General features: G+C 37.0%; 1 protein-coding gene across 1 annotated transcript; it reads right to left on the bottom strand.

The window, feature by feature from the left end:
- Positions 1 to 16,687: 16,687 nt before the first annotated feature.
- LOC105038841 (small ubiquitin-related modifier 2) lies at positions 16,688 to 20,502 on the bottom strand. Its single transcript, XM_010914753.4, has 3 exons — positions 20,271 to 20,502; positions 17,050 to 17,199; positions 16,688 to 16,951 (listed from the first exon to the last, which is right to left on the bottom strand). The coding sequence occupies exons 1-3, from the start codon at positions 20,346 to 20,348 to the stop codon at positions 16,871 to 16,873; spliced, it is 309 nt and encodes a 102-aa protein (XP_010913055.1). The 5' UTR covers positions 20,349 to 20,502; the 3' UTR covers positions 16,688 to 16,870.
- Between the last annotated feature and the right edge of the window lie 1,571 nt (positions 20,503 to 22,073).

Below are 22,073 nucleotides of genomic sequence, written 5' to 3'. Positions count from 1 at the left end.
ACTTCACTGTTAGAGTACCAACCCTTCCCCACTTGTTCTCAAACCATCTTGCGATCCGACTCACAATAGCTTGAACATTCTAACTCTACCCTTCTCTCAATTCTCAACAGCAGCCCTCTCTCTTCCACATGATGCAGCACGGGAAGAGGAAGGCTACTGTTTTTCCAGCAGCTGCCCTTCGTTACTCTGATAGAAATAAAAATACAAAGATGACATCAAAACAAACTTGACAACAGTGGGATCCTCTCTCACTCAAATGATGCACACCAAGGGAAGCAGATGGCTCCAGCACACCTACAGCAATCCCCCACCAAGAATATGATGAGTTCAAACAAGGGAGGATCAAACACACGCAGCCAAAAAAAAAAAAGACAAAAAAAAAACACTCATCAAAGGCTTGAGCAAATTCTTTCAGAAACTAAAATGGAATTCTTTCGCACTCCACATCCTATGGAAAGCAAAATATGTAAGTCACTCTAATTGATTAGCTCCATGCCTTTAGATCCTCACATGACCGATCCTTTCCATCATTGGATACCCCTGTTGTAGCCAATCTTCGATGAGGTGGTCAGCAGGGAGCTGAGTTGTGTGCCTTAGTGACGAATGGTAGGGAACCTGCAAAAGGAAGTCCACATGCTGGAAGTTATCCGACGGGGGGTCCTCCGATGCCTAAATCAGTTGAAAAAAAGAAACAACCAAAGAGCCAAAATGAGAGCTCAAAATAGCAGAGTGTAGTTTAGCTTGATTTCATTCATATCTGGTCCTCCATTATTTATCATTATTTATAAGGCCAGGAAAGCTATTACCATGCAACCCCGATCCCTGAATATTCAGAACGTGGGAGTTATGGTATTTAGTGGGCAGTTACTTCATTAACTGATATTAAGACCGAGTAATAGACCATTCGTGGGTGACTATTGCACTACACATTTGCATGTAGTTAATGCTTATGTTGAATAACCATCGTCGATTCAGATCGGCTGCAAATCGAGGTAAGATGAAGGAGATCAAGGTGAGCATTTCGTTTACTAGCAGTTCTGAACAGTCGATTAGTAGATAACACTGGAGAGGCAGGTCAGTCATGGGTCGATGTAACTGGAGAGGCAGGTCGGTTATCTAGTGATCTCAGCTATCAGTCTTCTGATGAGGTACCAATCTCCCAATAAGTCGGCTTCCTGATGACCTCGGCCTTCTCTTGAGGTCGATCTCTTAGTGAGGTCGGCTTTCTGATGAGATTGGCCTTCTGGTGAGATTGACTTTCTGATGACCTCATCCTTTTGATGAGATCAGCATTCTGATGACCTCAGCCTTCTGATGAGATCGTCTTCCGATGAGATCGACTTTTTGATGACCTCAGCATTCTGATGAGGTCGGCCTCCTGATGACCTCGGCTTTCTGATGAGGTCGACCTCTTGGTGAGGTCGGCTTAGCGATGAGAATCTACCCCAACACTTACCCCCAACTCTCGAGTTCGATTCTGCAATTTTGATCGGGTGAAGGGAGTTAGTCGCCGTGTGGATCTGAGTTGCTTCTTCAACAATTAGCTACTTTGTCGTTTCGTAGAACAAGTAGTCATTTTGTAGAACATCACGTCGAATTTGAAGCATAGTCGTAGATCATTCCATCAAGCTAGGACATAGTTGATCTTAGAATTTTTTTTTTTGATTTATTTCGGATCGATTGATCCTTGGTCAGTCGGTAGCAAGCCGACTAACCACATCTTTGTTCGCCTGGGCCTATGTGCAAACCATAGTTTATATGCTTGCAATCCTTGGGCCATAGCTAGTATGTTTGCGGTTATCGAACCTTTCGACTCCATTAAATGGATGTCAACTGAATAACATTTCGTCGGATACTAGCCGATGATGCAATTGTTTGGCCATATGTCATGCGATCAAGTTGCTCGATTTTTTAAGTATTTGAACTATTCGGCACAGAGTTGTAGAATATAAGAAGTTTGGACTCATAGATTTTTCTCGAAAAAAATAATATCATCATTTGGAGGAGCTTTTCTAGTCATCTGCCCCCCCAAAGTCTCGATCATGCCGAGATCATGGTCGATTCATTGTTTGGAGGAGCTTTTTGAATTGTAGATCATAATCGATTCGTCATTTTTGGAGGAGCTTTCTGAATCGTAGATCATGATCAATTCATCATTTGGAGGAGCTTTCCGAATTGTTTGTCTCCCATAGTCTCATTGCTTAGTCATTTTGTAGGGCCCTTCTGATGAAGAGGTTGACTCGTTAGATCTTCTGATCAAGTCAGACTTTCTTGGCCTTCTGATGAGGTAGACTTCTTGGATTTCCTCCTCCGTCTTGTCAGCTTTCTTGGATTTTCTCCTTGGATTTTCTTCTCGTAGTCATTGAAGGTAGCTCTCTCCCTCTATCTCCACGAGAATCTATGTACGAGCAGCAGTTAAAGGGGTGTAAGAGTCACACATGGTGTCGAAGTTTTTAGGCTTCAGACTTGGCCGGAAAGGTGGAGCCTCTATTTTAGCACGGGTTTGGCTAGGTCCCGCGAAGGTTCCTTCCCATTTTTATCTTTTTTTCTGACCTTTGCCCTCGAATTGACATCGATTAGTTGCACCTTTTTGACGTGAATATACTTCTGTGCTCTCGAGGAGTTCGACATAGGACTGGGTTGTTTTAGAAATTGGCAAAGTTTTCACTAGCAGATTCTCACTTTAGTTTTGGGTTACATCGATTATGGACCGATATCCTATACAGCAGATTGATAGATAGCTGAACTGATCATAATGCTTCATCAGGAGTCACTTCAGGTTAGATCAGGTCGGTGTTTAGTTGAGCTGAGTTAAACCAGGTCGGCGTTCAACCAATCTAACCCAAAAGTAGACTTTGGTTCTCAGATGATTCTCTCTGATATTGCCATGTGCCAGAGATGGCTTTCTAGGAGATCAACCTTCTGCCTTCTAGTGAGGTCTGTTGAAGGGAAGGAGACTGTCGATTTTCAGAAGTGGCATGTGGAGCTTGCCAAGAGTCAGGATGTGGTGATTGTTAGATGGGTCGATGACTCATCCAACAAAAATGTTGAGCCGAATGGTAGGACAGAGAATGGGGCGACGACTATGCCGGGAGGGCACATTCTGCGACGTTATTTCTTTCGATCGCTATTGCTGCTATTGCTGCTGCTGGTCTATAGTCTGTTGGAGGCTATGGATAATTTCTGTTATTATTTTAACTTGCTGCACCAAGGTAGCAAATTATTGCCCATCCTCGGTAAGCACCGGTTGTGAAGCACTGGGCTCCCTATAGGTCATCGAAGGTGCATCACGTCGTAATAAGCATCGAGTAGAGCTTGTAAAAATATTCTGGGTTCTCATCTTGACCATAGTAGTTCTTGAAAGAATATTCTTTTCTTTCCCTATCTTACACACCAAACTGTTGCAGCCAATCTGTGTGTGCCCTAGAAGCTAATTATTGACTGACACATGATAATTCTAAGATCTATTTTTATACTTATAAATTTTTTTAATAAAGAATATTTTTATTTTCAATTATGTTTATGTGTCCATATTTATCCTAAAAATTAACAAAGATGATTTTATATATTCTTAAGATATTGAGAATTTGAGACATACATTATTAATGATTAGTTTCTAAATGCTCCTGGTCGTAGGATCATCATGGAGGATAGTGATCAATCTATTTAAGATCGATGCATAGATCACCTCTCTTATAAACAGATGAGTCTCAAGTTTGCGGTGTAGGGATACTAGGATGAAAGTGTAGGTGGTTGTTAGAGAATAATTTACACTAAACGTGACTAACACAAAAAACCACTTAGATGTTACCCACTCATTAGTGGTCTTTTCGATGCTGTAGTGGTGTGAGTGGTTCTTTAACCTACAATATATTAGCTATTCGCAGTGAGGCTATTGAGTTTGACTGCACATTCTCTTGATTCTTAATTATTTGAATTCTTACTGTGTATGTTGGCTATAGTAAGTTTAGATTCACTGTTAGACTAAGATGCACCTAGATAGAATCTATCGATCTTGGTAGAAAAAATTATCCTATGAGATTAGCAAGATTGAGTTCAGAAAGTCTTTGATCAAAGTAAGTTTGAATACTGAAAAATTTTTTTTACGAGATTCACAGATGAACTCGAGTTGAGCCAATCAGGTATATGACTGATGATAAAATTTGATGAGTTCTCTATGATCTCCATGAAGTTAGAACTCACGATAGAGAGACTGAATTACATAGTAACTGCACCTAAGGATTAAAATTTTTTTATTATGCTGGATTGCCACTACTTGCTGCTAGGTGTCACTAGTAGATTGTGAGAACTCACTAGAATTATTTTTAGATCAACGATCTTTATTGGGTTGAGTTAGAATTATTCTGATCTATCGAAAGAAATTTTGATGATATTATGATAGAGATCATGATATATCTCACTATCGAAAAAAATAAAACTTGAGGAGTTACATATAAAAGGAGTTTGACTTGATCAACAATTTGGATCAAAATTAAATTATCAATTGGATTGATGATTTGAATAAATTTGTAAGTATTACAGATTTAGTAATTACTAATTGTTAGCATAAAGACTTAATTATAAATATTATAATTTAATTGAGACTGATTAAATTATAGATTAAGTTTTAATTAATTTAAATCAGATTTAATTTAATTAGATTTGATTTATTTTAATATTAATTGGGTTCAATTATCTAAATCAGATTTAGATTTCAATCCTATGGTTGATTAAGATTGAGAATTTGTATGTTTAGATCAGATAAAAAATTTTAAAATCTGCTTTTACTGTGGTTTAGTGTAACCATATCAATCTCTGCATGCGAACCAACCTGCTTTCTAACAATGGTATTAGAGCCACGTCATTCTAACATATTTTAAATAAATTTTAGATCTAAAATTATATTCATATGATCTAATTTGTAGTTCATATATCTGATATATGAAAGAAATTTTGATCTGAATTTAATAGATTACGTATTAGATATGTTAGATTAAATTCCTATTAGCCTAGTACTTGGATTGGGTGCATCACCATGGCCGTTCAAGCATAAAAGGAAGCAGGGGTTAAAGCCCCTCACTTAACCAATCGATGGATTCTCTTATGACGTGTAAGGGTGTCGCTTGTGATGATCTCTCATGAAGAAAAACTATGAATGGAAGATCCTAAATGTATGTGATATAAGTTTTAGATTTAGTTTTTATTTACATGCATATTAGATATGTATTTTTAATTAATTTTAGATCATAAAATTATATATGTGATATGTTGTTTTATACATGATTTGAAATTTAATTTATACAAAACCCTAAATCTGAAATCCTAGGATCTTATTGGCATGAAATTCTGAAACTGTGGCTAGCACGCCTGCCAAGCTGACTCAATTTTTGTTCGAGTCAACTCAAGTTCCTGGTGAGTTGACTCATATTTGTTGGAGTCGACTTGAATCTGTAGGTCGAGGCTTACAGTTTCTGTTCGTCACAAACGAGTTGACGTGAATTTCAGGATGAGTCGAATTGAGTTTGTTGACAGTAAAATTTCATCTGATGCAATCCAAATTAGTTTAGATTAGAAATTGATTTGACATCTAAACTAAATCTATGTTCATAATGCACTAAATTAAGAATTAAGATTTGAAATTGAAAGATCTAAAATTATAAATTTAAGATCCAAATTTTAATTGCATAAAATATGGGGTTAAGGATATCCATGGCTCAATTAGGTATAGCTTGAGCGGTTGATCAAATCAAATCAAATTTGATTAGGATTAGGTCAAATATGCTCATGACCAATCTAATTAATTATAATTTGGTCAGATCGATCAATAGTCACATGTTATCGATCAACTTAAGACCTAATTTAGCTCAGTGGTTCGAGTCCTGATCAATAGGCTAATCAAATCAATTCTAATCAACCAATTTGGTGTCTAAGGTAAGTACATAGATGGTGGTTATTTAATTAATTTTATTATCTGACCTAGCCAATTCTTTGGTGTCTAAGAAAAGCAATGGGAGGACCCCCACACATCTTAACTTATCTGACCATTTTGGAAGATTATATTTTATATTAGGTTACTTGTTGACTTGAGCTAGTCCGTGCCACTAAATTAGTCATAACCATTATGACTAATTAAGGAAGAGACCTAAACCTAAATCTTCTCAATCAAATATTAAGTCTAGTGGTCTTCCATCATTGTAGAGATGTGGGTGCCTTCTTGGCATTGATCATTCTTGACTGATCACAGTGGTTCAGTTGCATCAGAGAGGCATAACCACTCTATGGCATTAGATGCCCCAAGATAGAGATAAGGTTGGGCCTAATAACTATTAGACGAGGGATCCAATGATGGCTTTGCATCTGCTGGTGTACGGCGGGTCTGACTTAAATAAGAAATGTACTAATAACTATTAGGTGAGCCTATGGGACTTAGAGACCGAACCTGCTGCATCTTATTTAGTGAAGCAATAGATAAGGTGTTATCTACTCATTAGTCTGCACGTTATTAATAACTATTAGGTGAGGTGTGTGTGGATCAGTGGGAGCGCAATGCTTACTAGAAATTGATCGCGTATAGGTTTTAGTTCTCCACCCGAAGAGTGTGAGAGACTCGTAGAAATAGTGAGAGCCTTGTTTGTTGTTAAAATCTCTATAATAAATATTTATAAGTAAAAATATCTAATTAAAAATTATTTTTCTCTACAATAAATTAACCATGTCAAGTTCAAACCCTCTAGTCCGAATTTTTGACACTAATAGGTTGATCGAATTAAACTACAAAGACTGACTCTGAAACTTGAGAATTATTCTCAGCTTTGAGAAATTGATCCATATCTTAGACTAGGAGATGCTTGTGTTACCAACTCGCCCATCCTCTGATCAATGAGCTGTACTTGATAAGTGGATGGACAAAGATAATAGGGCTAGATGCTATATTCTTGCATCTATGTTCAATGATCTTCAGCATCAGTATAAAGATATAAGGACTATCTGATAGATTCTGACTCACCTGCAAGAATTGTATGGTGAGTAGAGTTGCATGGCTCATTTTGAGGTCTCCTGGAGACTTTTCAAAGTGAAGATGCATGATGAGCAATCCGTACATGATCATTGTCTGATAATGATCAAGGACATTAAAGGGCTTCAAAAGCTTGGAATGAATATGGACAAGAAACTGCAGGTGGATCTGATCATGCAGTCCCTTCATGATTCGTATGGACAGTTCATTATGAACCACCATATGAATAAGATTGATAGTACCTTATCCAAATTATTGAATATGCTGATAATAGCTGAGGATACCTTAAAAAGTTCAAAAAAAATAGTTTTTACTATAGAGTAGGCTTCTTCCAAGAGAAAGTCTATTGGAAAGAAGAAGAACAAAAAACTTACAAAAAAGCAAAAGATAGAGAGCGAGAAGAAGAAGAAAGCTCCAAAGAAAACCAGCGACAAAGAAAAATATTTTCACTAAAATGTCGAAGGCCACTGGAGAAGAAATTATCCTGCATACCTGGCGACAGTGAAGAATAAGAAGAAGGAAGCACCTTCTGAAGGTACATCTAAATTATTCATAATTGAAACTAATCTAACGATTTCTTCTTCTTCTAGTTGGATTTTAGATTTTGGTTCAAGTGCTCACTTGTGCACTTCTATGCAGGATTTAGAGAAAGTTAGAAGACTGAGAGAAGATGAGATCATTCTCAGGATTGGTAATGAGGCAAGAGTTGCTGCTATGGCCGTCGGGACTTACTCTTTGAAGCTATCATTAGAATTTAGTTTATTTTTGAAAAATTATCATTTTATACCTGTAGCTAGTAGAAATTTGATTTTTATTTATATGCTGGCATAAGATAATTATAATTTTTATTTTAATAAAGATCTGTGTTCAATTTATTTTAGAAATAAAATTATTGCACGTGCCTATTTAATAGACGGTCTTTATCATTTGTATGTAGATGCGAGTGTTAATGTTAACGAGCAAATTGTGAGTACCGTAAGGTCTAAGAGACTTAGAGATAGGTTAGCCAAAAGTATTTATGGCACCTTAGGCTAGGTCATATTGGAGAGGACAGACTTAATAAATTAGAGAAAGATGATCTTATCAAACCATTGACTTTCAAGTCTTATCTAGTTTATGAGTCCTGTCTTCAAGAAAAGATGGCTAAACTTTCTTTGTAGGACAAGAAGAAAAGGCCACTGATATATTAGTCCTGGTGTACACAGACATATGTGGTTCATTCGATGTATAGGTTAGGGATGGCTATATCTACTTCATAACCTTTACTGATGATTCCTCACGGTATTGATTTGTATATTTGATGCACCATAAGTCTGAAACTTTTGAAAAGTTCAAAGAGTTCAAATACGAAGTGAAGAAATAAATCCAAAAACTCATAAAAGTTCTTCGATCTGATCGAGGAGAAAAATATCTTAATAAAAAATTTTGGACGTATCTTAAGGACAATGGCATAACCTCATAGTGGACACCTCTAGGGACACCTTAGCTCAATGGGATATCCAAAAGAAGAAATCAGACCCTATTGGATATGATCCGATCCATGATGAGCTTCACAGATCTTTCAATTTTTCTCTGGAGACATACATTACTTTCTACTATTCATCTTTTTAATCGGGTTCCCTCTAAATCCATTCCTACCACACCATATGAGCTATGGAATGGTAAGAAACATTATCTGGATTACCTCAAGATTTGGGGATGTCCAGACCATGTCAAGCGATAGCAGGTGGATAAATTATAGGCTAGGTCACTTAGGACTCATTTTATAGGATATCCTAAGGAATTCATGGGATACTATTTTTATCTTCTAGAGGATCACAATGTGATTGTGAGCCATCATGCCATCTTCTTGAAAAAAGAGTTTATCCAAGATGGAGGCAGTGGGAGAAAGATTGAGCTCGAAGAAAAGATTTTCGAAGAGCATCGAGTCCAAGAACCTGAACCCATTAGTGAGCCAATTGATGTGGTATCTCTTCTACCTCATAGATCAAGTAAGATATTCCATCCTCTTGAAAGGTACTTAGGTATCCTTATAGAGGATCTTGAGAAAGCATTTCTTATGAGAGATAGGGATATTAGGAATGATCTCAAAACCTATGATGAAGTAATGTTAGATGTAGACTTCAAAAAATGAAAAAAAGCGATGAAGTCAGAAATTAATTCCATACATTCCAACCAAGTTTAGACCTTAGTAGATCCACCTAAAGGTATTGTACCTATTGGATGTAAATAGATCTATAACAAGAAAATAAGGTCGGATGATAAGGTGGAGATCTATAAGACAAGGCTAGTAACGAAAGATTATAGTCAACGCAAAAGTATTTACTATTAGAAAACCTTTTAGTCAGTAGCCATTCTAAAATTCATCCAGACTCTGCTTGCTGTTGCAACTTACTATGATTATAAAATTTAACAGATGAATGTGAAAACTGTCTTTCTAAATGGATATCTTGAGGAAGATATCTATATGGAGCAGTCTATGGATTTCACATCCAGTGATAGTGATTACAAAGTCTGCAAGTTGTAAAGATCCATTTATGGACTCAAGCAAGTATCTTGGAGTTGGAACACCTACTTTAATGATGTGATTAAATTATCTGATTTTTTTAGAAACGAGGAGCCCTGTGTGTACAAAAAAGTCAATGGGAGTACTGTCACGTTTCTCGTATTGTACGTGAATGACATTCTTCTGATTGAGAATGATATTCCTATACTGACTTCGATCAAAGTGTGGTTGTCAAAAAAATTCTCTATAAAAGATCTAGGAGAAGCTTCCTACATCCTTAGTATAAAGATCTATAGGGATAGATCTAAAAGAATGATAGAAATTTTTCAGAAAATATACATAGAAAAAATGCTGAAGAGGTTCAGCATGGAAAACTCTAAGAGGGATCTTCTACCCCTTAGGCATGATGTTTATCTCTCCAAGAAGATGTGTCTAGATACACTTGAGGAGATTTAATGCATGAGCAAGATCCCTTATGCTTCGACTATAGAGAACCTCATATATATCATGCTGTATATTCGACCTGATATAGCACTTGCCGTAAGTATCACGAGCAGATATCAGTCAAATTCAGGTAAGGAGCACTAGATTGCAGTTAAAAATATTTTTAAGTATTTAAAAAGGACTAAAAATTTATTCTTGATCTTTGATGGAGGATCAAAGTTGAAAGTGGAAGGATACACTAATTCAAACTTTATGTCTAATATCGATGATAGAAAGTCTACATCGGAGTATATTTTTTTATGTAATGGTGGATCGGTTAGTTAAAAGAGTTTCAAACAATCGATTATTGTAGATTCGACCATGGAAGTCGAATACATCGCTACCTCTGAAGCTACTAAGGAAGCATACTGGTTCAAGAATATTTTTTTCGGAGCTGGGTGTGATGCCATCGGATGCCATTATACTGTATTGCGACAATAATAATGCCATAGTACTCGTTAAGAAGTTCAGGTCTTACTAGAAGTCTAAGCATATAGAGCGACGGCTCCACATCATATGCGGCTATCTCGAGAAGAAGTTCGTTGAGATGCAGAAAGTCGACTCCATGTAGAACACGACGGACCCGTCGATGAAGTCTCTTAGCCAGCAGAAGACTGAAGCTCACCTTGAGAATATGGATCTTAGGTATATGGCCAATTGACTTTAGGTCAAGTGGGAGTTTGTTAGATGTGTGTCCTAGAAGTCAATTGTTGACTGACACATTTGTAATTCTAAGATCTATTTTTGTACTTGTAAAATTTTTTCATAAAAAATATTTTTATTTTCAATTATATTTATGTATCCATGATTTATCCTAGAAATTAATAAAGATGATTTTGTATATTCTCATAGTATGAGAATTTGAGACATACATTACTAGTTATTAATTTTTAAATACTCTCAATTGGAAGATCATCACAGAAGATAGTGATCAATCCATTTAAGATCGGTGCATGGATCACCTCTTTTATTGGCAGATGAGTCTCGAGTCTGCGGTGTAGGGACACTGGGATGAGAGTGCAGGTGGTTGTTAGAGAATAACTTACATTGAGCGTGGCCAATATGAGAAACTATTTAGATGTCTATTTACTTATCAGTGGTCTTCTCGATGCTGCAGTGGTGTGAGTGGTTCTTTGACATACGGTGTGTTGGCTATTCGTAACGAGGCTACTGAGTTTGACTGCATGTTTTCTTGATCCCTAGTCATTCAGATCCTTGCTATGTATATTGGCTACATTAGGTTCTGGTTCGCTGTTAGAGTAAGATACACCTAAATAAAATTTATCGATCTTGATGGAAAAGAAGTAGTCCTATGTGATTAGCAAGATTCAGTTCAAAAAATCTTAGGCTGAAGCAAGTGTGAATACTGAAAAAAAATTTTCACGAGATTCACAGATGAACTCGAGTTGAGTCAATCAGGCATATGACTGACGATGGGATTTGACAAGTTCTCCATAACCTCCATCAAATTGAAACTCATAATAGAAGGACTGAATCATACGGTAACTATACTTAGGAGTTCAGATTTTTTTGTTCTGCTGGATTGCCACTACATACTGCTAGGCATCACAAGTGGATTGTGAAAACTCACTAGGATTATTTTCGGATCAACGATCCTTGTTGGATTAAGCTGGAATTGTTCTAATCCATCGAAAGAAGTTTCGATGATATTGTGATGGAGATCATGGTATGTCTCACTATCAGACAGAATAGAACCTGAGGGGCCACAAACAAAAGGAGTTTGATCCAATCAACATTTTGGATCAAAGTCAAATTATCAATTGGATTGATGATTTAAATAAATTTGTAAGTGTTACAGATTTAGTAACTGCTAATTGTTAGCACAGGGACTTAATTGTAAATATTGTAATTTAATTGGAGCTGATTAAATTATGGATCAAGTTCTAATTAATTTAAATTAAATTTAATTTAACTAGATTTGATTTATTTTAATGCTAATTAGGTTCAATTATCCAAATCAGATTAGGATTTCAATCCTGATTGGATCAAGTTTGACAGTCTTTCAAATTCGATTCGATTTAGACTCAATTTGAAGTCAATTTGGATCCAATTTAAACCAAATTGAACCTATCCTCTTAAGCCCAGGTTCCCTGGACTTCTCTCTCCACTTGGCCCATCAGAAGTGGGATGGGGTGATGAGAAATCTTGCACAATTCCTTTGGCACGTGTGAAGGGGTATGGATGGGTTGTTAATTGGTTTCTTGATTAGCTAGGACTCCTATCTAGATAAGAGATAGAGTCTAACTAATTCAACTGGATCCCTATCTAGTTTTGGCATAGAAGAGTGCATCTTTTGTGTGATAAAAATTATAAAAAGAGGGTGTGATGCGTGAGGGTTTTTAATCCCTTGTTTTGTGCACTACTTTCCAATCGCCCCTTCCTCATCCTCGCCAACCAACTCCTCCTTGTCCCCTCCCTTCCATGCCCCAGTACTTCCTCTTTTAGATCTGATATGAGAGATTAGGGAGGCCTTAGAGAGAGAGAAAGAAAATCAAGAAGGGTTTTTGATTTTTTTTTGGTGGTTAGGATTAATCTCCAGAATCCTATACAGGACTGCTTCAAATGATATAAAGTAAAGGGCCCTGATCCAAGCCGAAGAACAAAGCCTGCAAAGAAGCTAGCACCCCGAGGGTTTTAGAGTTCTGATTGAAACATCTCTATGTAGATATCAGTAGAGGTCAGGCGCTTGCGCGGTTCTGACAGTAATCTCAGACATCTATAGGATCCATCTGAAGAAGAAGGAGAGAAAAGCATTAGGTATAACTTCTTCCTTTGTCGTTTATGATTTCAGTTTTATACAATTAATTTATTTGTGTATGTTAGACGATCCTAGGTTTACTAAGATTGAAAATCTGCATGTTTAGATCAGATCAAAAATTTTAAAATCTACTTCCACTGTGGTTTGTGTAACCGTATCGATCTATGCATGCAAATCAACTTGCTTTCTAACAGAATATCCGGTTAGGTGGTCAGCCCGGAGCTGAGTTGTGCACCTGAGCGACAAACGGCAGGGAACCTGCAAAAGAAAATCTACTTGCCAAAAATTATCTGGCGGGAGACCCTCCGATGCCTAAGTCAGTCGGAGAAAGGAAATAGTCAAAAAGCCAAAATGAGAGCTCAAAATAGTAGAGTGTAGTCTAGCTTAATTTCGTTCGTACCTGGTCTCTCATTGTTTATCGATATTTATAAGGCTACGAAAGCCATTACCATACAACCCCTGTCCCTGAATACTTAGAACGTGGGAGTTATGGCATTTGATGGGCGGTTACCTCATTAACTAGCGTTAAGATCGAGTAATGGGCCATTTGTGGATGACTATTGCACTCTATGTTCGTATGTAGTTAATGCTCATATCGAATAATCATCATCGATTTAGATCGGCTACAAATCGAGGTGAGATGAAGGAGATCGAGGTGAGCATTCCGCTTACTAGCAGTTCTAGATAGTGATTAGCAGATAATGCTGGAGAGGCAGGTCAGTCATAAACCGATGTAACTGGAGAGACAAGTCGGTCATCTAATAATCTCAGCTGCCAGCCTTCTGATGAGGTGTTGGCTTTCTGATGAGGTCGGCTTCCTGATAATCTTAATCTTTTGTTGAGGTTGGCCTCCCGATGAAGTCGGCTTTTTGATGACCTCGACCTTCTGATGAGGTCGGCCTCCTGGTGAGGTCGGCTTTTTGATGACCTCAGCCTTCAGGAGGCCGACTTTCTGATGACCTCAGTCTTCCGATGAGGTTGGCCTCCTGGCGAGGTCGACTTTCTGATGTGGTCGGCTTCCTGATGAGATCGATTTTTTGATGATCTCAGTCTTCTGATGAAGTCGACCTTCTGGTGAGGTCGGCTTAGCGATGAGGATCTACCCCAACACACCTTACTGTCGGTATATTGGCAAAGTGTGCGGGGCATCCCAATTATGATCTATGCTCCATTTTTTTTTTGTTTTTTCCACTTTTCAGGCCACCAAAGCCCGACACGGAGGTCAACTATTTTCGTATCATCTTAGAATAGCAACCATAGCACATTTAAAAGGTAATCCTTCCATTGCTACTCCATATTATCCAGCAGTCTAAAGTAGGACTAAGCACGGGTTGGGTTTGATTGGATTGAGAGAATAATTTCATCTAACCAAACCTAGTCAGGTTGAAAAAAATTCAACCTACTGCCGACCGTTTATCATGTATAAACCATTTGAAATCGAAGTAAATGATTTGTAACGGGTTTGGATGGATTGTATCGGTTTGGACTTCAATATCGATCCAATATTGATTTTAAGTCTAATATTGGCCCACTTAACTTTATTTACTTTTTTTATTAATTTAATATAAAAAAAAATCTAAATCTGATAAGTTATAAATTTTAGACTTATTTTTGAACCTATACAAAATAAAATAGAATAAAAAAAAATTATTCATATAAAAACAACTACATCCGAAAGATTTTACTTTTGAATTGTCTCAAATTAATGTAGTTCCATCAACAATTCAACATTAATATTCTTATAAATCCAAATAGATGACGGATTATTTTTTTAGAATAAAGTATTAAAGTCTAAACGATGCTGTCCCAAAATGAAAATGAATTTGTAAAATAGTACATCGATTGGATTTGTTTCATATGAGTTAAAAGTGTAGAAATCAAATCTAATTGTAAATAATCTATTTTCTACAAATCCCAATCCGATTCCATCCGATTTATGTCTTTCAACCAATCAAAACTGATGTTTATTAGGTCGGATTGGGTAGATCTCTTCGGATTATGATTATTTGTTCATCCGTAGTCTAAAGACTTTTCCTAATAATAGATGAATCTTATTTTTAGGAAAAATAAAGTTCGACCCAGTTCAACAGAATATGGATGCTATTTTTTTTTTTTGGGAGAAATTATTGCATGCACCAGGTGCAAATGTTATGCGGCAGATATACGGATTTTATGTCAGAACAGGATATGAAGATTTTTCATAGAGTTAATGTACGCTTGGTGAAGTTTGGAGATGCTTCTTATGTGTCATGCGACAGATATACCGAGAAAGTAGTACATAGTTAGGCCAGAAATGTTGTACAATTCAATATGTTGTGAACATTAAAAGATGATAATAACATCCATTATTACTTGTGGTTCAAATTTGTGAATCACGATTCACCTCTTATTTTTATAAAAAAAATGATATTACAATACTCCCAACTCTTTTTTCGGCAGAAGAAATACTTCAATTATTCAGTATATTTTGCTGTTACAAAGATCTTGATAATGGTTGGCCAAAATACAGCAATTTCTTCAAATTTAGGTAATGGTACGCCAATTCGTTCTAGCATCTCTTTTAGCTCTTCCATGACAGCACTTATTCTATGCTTGTTGCAAAGATTGCTTATGGAAATAGATCTTAGTCGCATTTACTTAGTTCAGGCCTTTTTGAAAATTTTTTGTGGATGATCATCCTTTTGGCAACCAAAGACATAAATATACCGGTATAACAAATTTGGAAAACCATTTTATAGTTATTTCAATGTAATAATCCTGCTTTATAGTTGGGTAATTGAAGTTAGATTAACATACATTTCATCAAAAGCCTGTGTGGAAGAAATTCAAATGGCAGTAGGAATATTTTATTCGCCAAAGGAATACTTTGGTAACTAGATGTGAGAGTGGAAATGTTTCAGTTGAAAAATCATGTAGTGTAGTTAACCAGAATCAGCTAACAATCTAGTTCTATGTTCTTCTAAGATTGGTTTATATGATTCGATCATTTCCCCTAACCATTAGTCTAGCAAATTATGAACCAAATAATACTTCCTCTCTCTGTGTTAAACTATCTTATTAACCTCAGAATGCCTTGCAAGGTAGTTAACAAGAATCAGCTAACCATGTTCTATAAGCTTCTAACAAGTTGGTTTATATGATTCAATCATTTTTCCCTTGCAATCAGTTGCAGCAAATTATCAACCAAATCATACTTACCTCTGCATTAAACTATCTCATTTACTTCAGCCCGCATTGCAACCGACGCTATACATCATAAAAAAGAATTGCCATGAGATTCCGAGTTGCTCAGGTGTAAGTCCACTTTTTTGCACTCAAACACTATTTTGTACCCCTCATTTTGGATGGCAATGCTTCGTGATTTTAAATCCCATGAAAAGCGACTATTCCAATTTTTTCATAAAAAAAAAGTATGCTGCTGTCTTGTTCTAAATATTTAAGACAAAAAGATGTTTCAAAACATCCCAATCGAAATGTCAAGACACTAACCGAATAGCCGCCTCAATATCCCATGGGATGTTCCACTGAGATCTGAACCCTTACATGAGAGTTTATTATTCATCATGTTTGATAGGAGTTCTGCATTTGAAAACCACCCCTTATATGAGTGCTATCTACATGCTTGTTATTCCCTAAATCAGCATGGCGATAAAGAGTCCAAAGCAATCAAACCTTAAAAGTCCGACAAATGGCAGAGGTGGCAGTCACCTTAACCAAGGATGCACAGTTTATAACCATTGATAGCACAATCGGTGATACCATGCGGCCATGGCAGAACAAATAACTTTCTAAAGAAGGATTCTGCTGCAATTTCCATGTATGCTATAAGCAATTAAAAATCAGGAACTCATATCTATATTTGGTATCATCACGAGTCCAACAGCAACAAGAAAAGCATCCAATCTTCCAACAGCAAGGGTAAAGCCTATGAATTCCAGCATATTAACTTGTAAAGGATTCAACATCAAAAACACAAGATTATTCATAAGAGTTCATAATCAGATGACTCCATTGCCTTAAACAATAAAGCAAACCCAACTCCATGTCCACTAGTTGCTTTACAAGGTTCACAAATCTCCTTCAAGAACTAGAAGCCATAAACATTTACCAGACCACCACCTGTTTGGTGCAGCATAGCATCAATTTCATCCCCCTCCTCCATTTCAAGCTGAAAGAGATCAGAGGAAATATCAATACTGATGGAAAATCTAAAAGGAAATTTGATTATACTTTCTCATTTGCAGTGCAAGAAATTTGAAGATTTACTTCATCTGGGGTCTGCTCGCCACGTAGCCTACGGCCATCAAACAGGAAAGCAATGGAATTGAAATCCACAGATTGTCGGTCACAGTATGCATTCATGAGCTTCCGTAGCTGAGTACTGCGCTTAATCCTAAAAAACACCTCATTCCCATCCTGCATAACATAACAAAGACAACGTCATGGTTAAACAGTGAAAAGATATAAAATATCTGAAGGTCACAAAAAAAACCCTTAAACAAACTTGCCAACAGTTGTCTAGAGACAAAGTCACAAAAATAGTACAGCCTTTTTTCTGGCTAACAAACAAATAATAGCCTTTTTTCTGCCATTTTTCATCATTTAGCAACAACACCGGAAAGAACATTTGGACTACAAAATGGCACTCAGTAAACAAAAGAAAAGCACAGAATGATCACTTACGTATGTTAATAAACCATAAAGAAAAGCACTTAAACTGAGAAGCACTGGAAAGGGTTAAGGACATATGCGACACGAGTTGGAGCTGAACACCCTACTAAAAAGTGAGATCCACAAGTATGCTACTGTTCAAGTTGATCTTGCTTGGAGCTGGTTATTCATCCTTGTCATTAAGATACTGAATTCATGCACAAGGCATTCCACATACTTGTTGACAAGGTTCTATATTTTTATCATCAGTCAAAAGGGCAAATGACCTAGAAATGCTAGCAAATCATGCTCCAGCTTCCTATACCAACTGATGCACCTTTTAATTGGTTGATGTTCAACAGAATATCTCAGCTTCTTAACATATCTGACTGATTCAATACCTACTTCCTAGAGCACATATCCACCCAGAAGACTCTTTAAACCACGTGAAATGAACACATTCTTCTATCAATTCATGCTGTAAGCCTGTAACCCTTGATCAACCACCGCACCTACACCTTAGAAATTAAATAAGAAAAAACTTCTACCCAAGCTGAGGTAGTTATTGAGGTTGAGAAATATGCCCAAGGCATCTGTTGAAATTGAGTAGTTCCCTTGCCAAACTTGTTCTGCATCGTTTCTCCTTTTTTCTTTTTTCTTCCTAATTTGAACAAAAAGGGCCAAGGAGAGCTTGAGGCATGTCCAAGAGACAAGAAAATAGAATTAGAGAAGGGAGTGGGGCACAAGCAGAGAAATCTATTGATCTGTTTTAGTGGGAAGAAACTGCCCACCGTCTATGGAAGGGTTTATTACGAATCCAGTCCCCAAATTACCAAAGATATTACAGATGCCTGTTTTCTTTTCTGTCAAAAAGGATCCAGCTGTCATCAGCATAACCACACTGGAAACTGATCATAGCAAACGAGGGCTCAGTTTCTAGCATTCCTGTGGAAATAATGACAAGAAAGGAAAACTTTCATTTCCTTTTCTCTTCTCCTTTCGTCTTCATTTTCCCACCCACCAACACCTACTTCAATTTTTCGTCTCTGAGAAGCAAAAAAACTCAGACAATCATATTATTTTCAAGTTATTTTAAAAGTAAAATGTCATTATTATGACAACCATGACAACATTTTCATTATCATGACAACCATTTCAAGTTAAAGTGCAAATTTACATAGGTATAATGACTTTTAAAATGATAGAGAAAGATATCTAAAGCAAACAGGCAACTCGTGTCCCACTAAAAGAGAACAGTAGTCAACGAAAAACAATTCTACACAAGAGCAACTCCACTCCAACTCACTTTTGGTGGCAATCCAGAACTTGATAGGACCCAGAAACACTTTTATAGATTCAACAAAACAGAGAGACCACTGCCTCTTGAGCCCATGATGGTTCATCTAGATAGCCATCTCAATTGCTGGAAGTAGCCAAAATAACACTCGAATAGGATAAGATATTGTCTAGTCTCTTCCAAACCCTGAAAAACAAAATGCTGCCCTCTACTGTCAACTTATGTTTGTCCATTGTAATTGCCAACTCAGAACTACATGTTAAACTATAAACCAGCCCATTCTCTTTCTGCAGTTTCAATAAGTCATAAGAGTTAAACTACCTACGAGAATTTAAGGGAATGCAATCATTATGCCCCAATTCATAAATAAAGAGCATTCAACCAAAATAAAAGGTGTATTCTATTTTCAGTAAAGGAAGGAAGCATACTCAACATGACCAAATCCAACAGCAAAGACTAAACAAGATCATCAATCACAGATTCTCACTTCTATGAGGGAAGGTGGGGAGGAAAGGTAAATACTTCATTTCAATTTCATCACAAAACTCCACCAAGGCCTCATAGGTTGTGGCCTCATCTTTTCTTACCCTCCAGCCAACTTCTCAACCGACAAGACATCCTGCTTGAGTCTCAAACAATTTAAAATTGGTTCTCCAGTAAACTCCTTATTAGATATATTTTTAAAAAAGTCACACTCCAAATTTCTTGTATTGTGGCTATTAGTCACTAGTCACACTGATCCTTGCACTTAGTACAACTAGGGTTTGGGTTAATATTTCGCTTGAAAGAATGATCGATCTTCTTTGGCAGCACCGCCCATCGGATCGTGCTCTCATTCATCCATCTGTGCAACTCTTGAAGCAACCATTGCACAATCAAATGGTGGATTCGTGCGAAGAAAGGTGAATCCTTCTTTTATGCAAAAGATACAACCCTGTCCCACAAAACTAACCCATTACTGCAGTTTGCGCCCCTATAAATAACTCAGTTCCAACAATACAAAAGGGACTTAGTGGTGTGACAGTAATCATTTTTAAAAAAATAAATCCTAGTTGTAAAAGCAAGCAACTCCACAACTAATTACCCACTGGAAATTTCTCGCGCCCACAAGTAATTAGATTTTTGGCAAGACCCGGTTAAGTGGTTCCAAACACGAACAAAACCCCACAAGTTAAGATTAAAAGCACCAAAACTAATACTTGTACTATAATTATCCAGCAAGCACAAACTTTTAAGCTTTAATTTTAAAAAATAAAAAACTTCTTCCAAGTACTTAAAAAAAAAAAATTCCAGATTCCATGAAGTAATAGTTGATAATATCAAAAATACTATCCAGTACAGACCAGCAAAAAAGTCTATCATAATCCTATGATCCAACTAGAAATAAGCCAAAAAAATAGAACAAAATCTGACAATCTAGCATTAAAATAAATAAAAAAAAAATCTAACCGAACAAATAAAGAAGAATTCAAAGGAATTGATACACAAAAAAGAAAAAAAAAAAAAAAACACCACAGCGACGGATAGAGAAACATTATACCTGGCCCTTAACCTTGAGATTGATGTGCGCCGACTGATCGGCGGGCTTCTTGTCCTCCTCCTGCGCCGCCCCAGACATTTCTCTCCTCTTACCCTCGACCTCTCGATTAAAAATCCCTCCTTTCGATCGGAAAACTGCTGCTTGGTCTCCTCGGTTTTCTAGGGTTCTACTCCAACTCGGGAACAAGGGTGAAAAAGACAGAGAGAAGCGGAGTGCACACGAAGTCCGTCTCCGTCTAATTGCAAAGAAAATAATTTCAAAATTAAAATCAATAGTTTTGTCGAGTCCGCCAGTGAAGCGCGGACGGAGCGGGATGGATTGGTTTGGGCTACAGGTGGTAGAATAAAATATTCTATACAATTGGCATATCATCTGTTGGATTTTCCTTGGGAGTAATATCTCAGCTACCACCACCCTATTATTTTCTCCGACTTTTGATTTCATTGTTCCGAATTGTAATATGGTATCTATTGCTGCGAGATTTAAAATTTTAGATAAAAAAATTAGATAAAGCTGTGCTGGAGTAGCTATAGCGATCCGATCCAGATTTTCAAAAAAATCTATAAAATAAGTCAAAATTGATAGGAATCCTTCGATCTTTGATCCTCCGATGCTTAAGTCAGTTTGAACTTCGAAAACAGGAGATGAAAAAAGTAGAATAAAGAGTAAGAGGATTTGATGTGGAACTAGAGGATTTGTGACTTTGTGGGAGTTAGAGTCCCAGCGACAGAGTGTCTCTCTAGTTTGAGCTTTAATTTGAGCTTGGGACTTGAGAGTCAAAACTTACTTGGAGAATCGCCTAGCCTTCTATTTATAAAAGAGCTGATGAAGCCGTTGGAAGAATTTGTTAGGCTATTAGAGGAGTTTGTTAAGCCATTCGAGGTCAGCTGTAAGTGAGCTAAAGCATAGCTGCATGTATTAGTTGGAAATGAGGTCATACTTAGTTGTATGTGCCAGTTGGGGATGAGTTGTAGCACATATGTATATAAGAGATTGTGGCCAGTTGTGGCTTAGTTATAGAGATCACGATGGACTTTAATAGGATGATTGTGGCCAACAATGTAATGGTTCACCTCGGTAAAAGACCAAGGTGAGATCAAGTATCATATGAGATTTCGGACGACTCGAATATATGAAATACTTTGCTTTAGGCCGGTATTTATATGAATTGAAATAAGTCAGATTGATATTTATATGAGCTGATCATAATACTTCAGATAGTTCAGGTCGATTTTTAGATGAGCTAGGTTGAGTCAGGTCGATATTCAGCCTTCAATTCAGATTAGCTTTATATAAACTCAGCCTCCAATTCAAGTCGGCTTTCTTATGAGCTCAGCCTCTGGTTCAGGTTAGCTTTATATGAACTCAACCTCCAATTTAGATTGGCTTTACGATAAATAGCCTCTAATTCAGATTGGCTTTGTGATGAGCTCAGCCTGTTGAGGTCGGCTTTAGGTTGAGCTCAACTTCTTGATGTTCTCAATTCTTTTGAGATCAGCTCCCATTGAGGTTGGTTTTATGGTGACCTCGATCTCAAGTTGAGGTCAGTTTTGTGGTGACCATTGGTTTTAAGTTGAAGTCGGCTCTATGATAAGGTGAGATGGGATAACCCCCACAACACTTGCCCCCTACTTCTAAGTTCGAAGTTGCTTTGGACGAAAGAAGTAGTCTAAGAAATAAGTTCTCAGCTTGTTCGAGGTAGCGAATTTGTACCATTTGATTTTTTAAGTGAACTGCTTGTAATCTTGAGTAGATTGAAAGATATCTTCGATCTGGAGATCAGTATTTAATAGAACTTTAAAA

The sequence above is a fragment of the Elaeis guineensis genome, chromosome 1 (genome assembly GCF_000442705.2).
Source record: "Elaeis guineensis isolate ETL-2024a chromosome 1, EG11, whole genome shotgun sequence".
In the NCBI taxonomy this organism is placed as follows: Eukaryota; Viridiplantae; Streptophyta; class Magnoliopsida; order Arecales; family Arecaceae; genus Elaeis; species Elaeis guineensis.
Note: the sequence above shows the minus strand (reverse complement) of the source record. Positions and strands in the feature narration are given on the sequence as shown.

Excerpts from the sequence above, each read along its gene's own strand:
- LOC105038841 (XM_010914753.4), bottom strand. The coding sequence starts at position 20,348 with ATGTCTGGGGCGGCGCAGGAGGAGGACAAGAAGCCCGCCGATCAGTCG. Across the intron at positions 17,200-20,270 it reads ATCTCAAGGTTAAGGGCCAG|GATGGGAATGAGGTGTTTTT; the intron begins GTATAATGTTTC and ends TATGTTATGCAG. Across the intron at positions 16,952-17,049 it reads GCGAGCAGACCCCAGATGAA|CTTGAAATGGAGGAGGGGGA; the intron begins GTAAATCTTCAA and ends GATCTCTTTCAG.